General features: G+C 44.8%; 1 protein-coding gene across 1 annotated transcript; it reads left to right on the top strand.

The window, feature by feature from the left end:
• The first annotated feature begins 467 nt into the window (after nt 1-467).
• Nucleotides 468-5,250, top strand: OTX2 (orthodenticle homeobox 2). Its single transcript, XM_090272056.1, has 3 exons — nt 468-590; nt 1,638-1,789; nt 3,623-5,250. Exons 1-3 carry the CDS (start codon nt 494-496, stop codon nt 4,241-4,243), a joined length of 870 nt encoding a protein of 289 aa, XP_090128182.1. The 5' UTR covers nt 468-493; the 3' UTR covers nt 4,244-5,250.
• Nucleotides 5,251-5,975: the final 725 nt, after the last annotated feature.

Below are 5,975 nucleotides of genomic sequence, written 5' to 3'. Positions count from 1 at the left end.
GTGCCAGCCAATGAGTCCTATGCAAATGTAGGGATAGGAATGCAATGTGTGCATTTGAAGGCGTGGGGTTTTGTTCTTCGGGGAAGGCAGATTGTAATTGCTTTCTTCGGGTAGTTTTTTTTTTTTTTTTTTTTTTTTTTTTAAGTTTAGGCTGGGGGTGGGGAAGACAGGTTTATCTAGTCTCCATCCCTTCCAGTTTCAGAGCAGCTGGGAGGGCTGGGGAGGTGGGGAGGTGGGGAGGAGGGTCTACGAGCCCTTTAAAAGCCTCTGCCTTGAGTTAGCCGGGACTTTTTAAGTTAGTGGTGGAACGTGGAAGAGCTGGTACCTCCGTAGCAGTAAACCAGCACCTGTTTGTTTGTTTGCTTTGCCCTTAGTTCCACTACTCCAAACCCACCCACCAAGGACCCTGAATCTGTCTACTCCCGGCGAAGCGAGACCTTCCTGCTGGGTGCCCCCGATTTGGGCCGAATTTGCGCCTTCTAACAACCTTAGCATGATGTCTTATCTTAAGCAACCGCCTTACGCAGTCAATGGGCTGAGTCTCACCACTTCGGGCATGGACTTGCTGCACCCCTCGGTGGGCTACCCTGGTAAGTGAGCCCAAGGCACTCGTGCCCCGCCCTTCCCCATGCCCGCCCCGCGGGGATTTGCCACCCTTAACCCCGGGAGCACCGAACTGGCGGTTATGCTGCCCCCTGCCCCAGCTCTAGGCGAAGTCCCCATTCGGTTTTCCTTCTGAGAAGCAGCTCATAGCCACCGGGCTTTTGCTGGTGGAGGAGAGAATCGGGGCTGAAGGGAAAAGAGTAGATAGATCTACAATGCTTGCACAAAATCACATCGCTGATTCTTGGGGTGAAAGGGGGATGCATTGGAGTGGGGCGAGGAAGGTTTCTACCCTTGTTATTTTGGGGCAACAGGCCTCTGCCCATGACTTGAAGCCTAATTCCTCGGAAGTACCCTCTGCCTCTCAGATTCTCCCCACCACGCCTGGGGCTTTTCTGGCCTCAAGGCTTTACGCCTAATCCCTACAGGTGTGCTTTACCGTGGGTGCAGGGGCCTTCCTTCCCATTAAAGTGTTTTTTAAGTACCTCAGAGAAGTATGAAATATGTCCCCATTTTAAAGATGGGGGAACAAAGGCCCTTGGATCTCCGGCAGCATCGCGATTCGCCCCATCAATCAATCCAAGCTGCGGGTCCACGGGGATCCTTTGACTTAACGGAATGGGTTTTTGTTTGTGTTGTGCTTTAGGGGTTGATAATTGGAGGCTTTTTGTTTTGTTTTCTGTGTTTTTTTTTGTTTTGTTTTGTTTTGTTTTTTCATTTGTTTTGTTAGCTTTAGAAGGAACGCTCTGGCTGGAGAGATATCCCACGTCAGGCGGAGTGGGGGCTCCCCTAGGAGGGGCAGTGTGTGTCATGAGACCTCCAGTGTGCGCTGGGGGGGGGGGGGGCCCAAGCCGCCCAGTCCTGGCTGCAGACGGGGTGGGGAAAACGTTGCTAGGGTCTGGGTTGGAAGGCTGGGGGGATCAGGGGAGGAGGGCTGCGCGGTGGGGATGGAGGAGTCGGGGCACGCGCAGAGACCCCTATGACTGAGAAACTGCTCCCCCACCCTAAAGGGCCCTGGGCTTCTTGTCCCGCAGCCACCCCCCGGAAACAGCGCCGGGAGAGGACGACGTTCACCCGGGCACAACTAGACGTGTTGGAAGCGCTGTTTGCTAAGACCCGGTACCCAGACATCTTCATGCGGGAGGAGGTGGCACTGAAAATCAACTTGCCAGAGTCCAGGGTGCAGGTAGGGCAGATGTAGATAGACGCGTCCTTCCTGACAGTGCCACCCCTCCACCGAGCACGGTGTGTGTTGGACTCAGGAGAATCGCAGGTCTTGGAGACAACCAAGGGAAGGCCTGAAGCAAAACGCTCCATTGGAGGCCAGCAAACTTCTCCTAAGGCTCCTTGAGTTCCTGATTTCTCCTGGAGCTCCTTTTCGTCCCTCCACCCCCATTCAACCCAATAAACAAGGATCTTCCAGCTAAGGTTGTAAAATAAGGCTGGCAATTTAGCTGCAGTGATAAAAAGCACAGTTCTCCAGCTCTTGGGTACCCGGCCTACAGAGGCCCAGCCTTAGCAGACTTCAAGTACTGTCACACAATATTTTAATACTTCCCTTTTCCTATGTAGAAATCCTCCCCCATTGTCATCCACTTTTAAGGGTGAAAGAAGCTTAGCACCTGGATAGTCTCAATATTTTTACAGATGAAGAAACTGTAAATGATTGGCTCAAGGTTACACGTTGGCTGGTATTAGAGCCAGGCTGTAGAATCACCTGGTGTTCTCACCAGAGAAATTATACGAAAGTATTTTCTTTGACTTTTTATAGATTGAGCAGAATTTCCTAGGTCTGAGCCATATCTGCATAATGTCCTTGGTAACTCCTCCCTTTCCCATAGGACCCTTTAAGTTGACCTTACACTGGAGAGGAAAAATAAAGTTTAATTTTCCTGGAACTCCAGCCCCATACAGAGTTCTCTGAAAGAATGTTTAGCACATAAATTATATATATACCAGACTCCCCTTCAGCTAGGACACATCAGAGTGAACTGCAAACCAGGAAAGGAGCTTTTCAAAATAGGATGGAAGAAGTTTTAGCACTTGTTAGACTTGAACAAAAGTTTTCTCTAAAAGAAAATAAATGACTTGAATGGTTGGTGTTGCACTCAGCCTTGGCGGTGCCATCTTTACCACAGTTATAATGCCCATATGGAGAGTTCACTGAACCAGGACAACTAATGACTGGTTGCCTAGAAAATGCTGGTAGTTTCTGATTAGTCCCTTAACAAACTAAACACAGCCCCTTCATTACACAACATGAACAGGGCTGGTAAAAAGAATTCTCAGAGCTGTGAGTGGAAACTAAATCTATGTGCTGAGTGGCAGTACCCTGAAGGCACAGACTTTAGTCTCAAACTTGAGTCTAGTAGAGAAATAAATCTGTCCTTGAGCTGAAAGCAGAGTATACATAGTCACTCCACTTACCATAAAGAAGATTTCAGCCAACAGTGGCTTTCAGACCTCCTTCTTCAACATGATCACTTTTCCTTGGCACTTTCTTTTGTGAGTCTGGGAAAGAGAAAAGGTAGAGTGATGAAACTGACCTCCATATCAGCAACTGCTTCCTAGAAGATGGCCTCTAAGCTGTTTGAATTCATGCTGTTCTTGTTGGCATGTAACAACAGAATTGTTTTCCCTCCTTTGTGTTTTCCTCCAGAAGCTGTAAAAACATTCTACCCATTGTGAGAGTGTTCCAAAACACACCTGGGCCTATGTGTATGTGTATTTGAGGTGAAATAATACAGAAAAGTGAGGCGTAGAATTTTTAGCCATATAATCTGGGTGGTTATCTTAAATTTTAATCTGTGTTAGGTGTAAAACAGGGTCAAATGCTTTTAGACAGAACCTCCCCTACTTTTTTTACAATGTCAGGAGCATATATAAGTACTATATAATCAGTTTTCAGTGGCAGGATTGTCTGCTTTGCTCATCTGTCCATGTAGGACAGAGGTAGGAGCGACTCTTGCTCTTAAAGAGTTGTTGAAACCATGTTAAAGAAGTTTCTTTCCATTTCAAGGTATGGTTTAAGAATCGAAGAGCTAAGTGCCGCCAGCAGCAGCAGCAGCAACAGAATGGAGGTCAAAACAAAGTGAGACCTGCCAAAAAGAAGACATCTCCAGCTCGGGAAGTGAGTTCAGAGAGTGGAACAAGTGGCCAGTTCACTCCCCCCTCTAGCACCTCAGTCCCAGCCATTTCCAGCAGCAGTGCTCCTGTGTCTATTTGGAGCCCAGCTTCCATCTCCCCACTGTCAGACCCCTTGTCCACCTCCTCCTCCTGCATGCAGAGGTCCTATCCCATGACCTATACTCAGGCTTCAGGTTATAGTCAAGGATATGCTGGCTCAACTTCTTACTTTGGTGGCATGGACTGCGGATCTTACTTGACCCCTATGCATCATCAGCTTCCTGGACCAGGGGCTACACTCAGCCCTATGGGTACCAATGCAGTTACCAGCCATCTCAATCAGTCCCCAGCTTCTCTTTCCACCCAGGGATATGGAGCTTCAAGCTTGGGTTTTAACTCAACCACTGATTGCTTGGATTATAAGGACCAAACTGCCTCCTGGAAGCTTAACTTCAATGCTGACTGCTTGGATTATAAAGATCAGACATCCTCGTGGAAATTCCAGGTTTTGTGAAGACCTGTAGAACCTCTTTTTGTGCGTGATTTTTAAACATACTGGGCTGGACATACCAGTTTTAGCCAGGAATTGGTTAAAAGAGTTAGATGGGATGATGCTCAGACTCATCTTCTGATCAATGTTCCAGGACACATAGAAGGAAAAATGAAGGTCCTTTAGAGGGCCCACCAACCAGCAACCTGAAATGGACAAACCAATCTACTTAAGGTCCTGTCATAGTTTTAGATCATTGGTTTTCCTGATGCTCAAAGTGACCAAAAGCATTCTAGCCATGTGCAACCAAACACCACCAAAAATAAAACTAAATTGTGAGGAAAAGGAGGGAAGGACATAGCCTTCCTAAGCAGAGGTGTTCAATGTTTTAGCCAATCCTTGGTTGAATCTTAGGAATGGACAGTGTCTCAAGCTCACTCACGTTTCATGACCAACTGTTAGTTGGCACTGAAAACCTTTTCAGGGCTGTGTGAATTGTGCGACTGATTGTCCTAGATGCACTACTTTATTTAAAAAATAATGTTCATAAGGAGTCAATATGTAGTTTAAGAGACAATCAGTGTGTGTCTTATATAAATGGTACATCTGTGGTTTTTAATCTGTGCTAGACTTCAAAACTGTGATCTGTTATTGTATGCAACCTTGAACTCCACCTCTGCAGGGGTTCTGTGATTAAATAGATTATAATTATAAGCAAAATTCAGAGCAACTGAGTACTTATCTAAAAAGATTACCTTTGGCTGGAGGTGAGCTGCACTGAAACTTGACAACAAAATGTCTCCGGACAAGTAAGAGTGAGAGAAGAGAAACAAAGGACACTAATTCATCTGTACCTTACTCTTGGTAAGGCTGGCAGTAAAGAGACATTGGTCAATTGCTCTGACCCTGATGAATTTATAAACCAAGATCATTGTTGTTTATGCCTGCAGATGTTAACTGGAAAAGTTATATATGCATAAACCTTTTTTTCCCTGGATTTGGCAGATATGTATAAATTATATTAAAATGGTTCTAGCACAACATTGGGTCCAGTTTAATTTTATACCATTTATGAATAAGAAGTCCAAAAACTTGTTTTTCTTAGATCAGAGAGCAGACTTTGTTAAATTTGGGGGGTCTAATCTAAGGATGAAGTAGATATGAATGACTGGTATGTAAACTTTTTGTGACTTCCAGCAGGATTGCTCTGAAATTGAATATTAAGAGGCTAACAATCATTAGGCTCTTGTTCTCCTTGCTTTTCCCTCCCTGCCACATATCCTAACAATTTCTGAGGCATTTTATTAGTATGTTTTAATATAGATCAATTTTTTAAGCCAGAAGGGAAGAACTGTAGTTCTTCAAAGAAAATGAGAATGACAAGAATTCTGTGTTTTTATTCTTTCAATTGATTAAGGGAACTTTTTTTTAACTTCCAAAAAAATCTGAGGTAAACATGAGGGGGAATGTAATCAGAATCTGAAAGCAATTCAGGCAGAAATGATTTCTGAACAAAAGAGTTTCAGAAAAGTTTTAAAACCTATAATTTCAGTAGTTGAACATAAGGTACTCTGGTCAGATTTTTTTTTTTTAGTGCTGAGGAGGGAGGGGAAATAGGTCCCTTTTCAGTTGTACCTGCATTTTGTAAGCCAATCACCAGAAAAGACAAATGGACCAATGACATTGGTGCTTCTCAAGTCAAAGCAATATTATAAATTGATTTTAAATTTACGCTCTTTAAGTTTGACCAAAATTA

This window comes from Furipterus horrens, unplaced genomic scaffold (genome assembly GCF_987537825.1).
Source record: "Furipterus horrens unplaced genomic scaffold, mFurHor1.1.pri manual_scaffold_3, whole genome shotgun sequence".
Classification (NCBI taxonomy): domain Eukaryota; kingdom Metazoa; phylum Chordata; class Mammalia; order Chiroptera; family Furipteridae; genus Furipterus; species Furipterus horrens.
The sequence above is the reverse complement of the archived record's forward strand: the minus strand, read 5'-3'. Positions and strand labels throughout refer to the sequence as shown.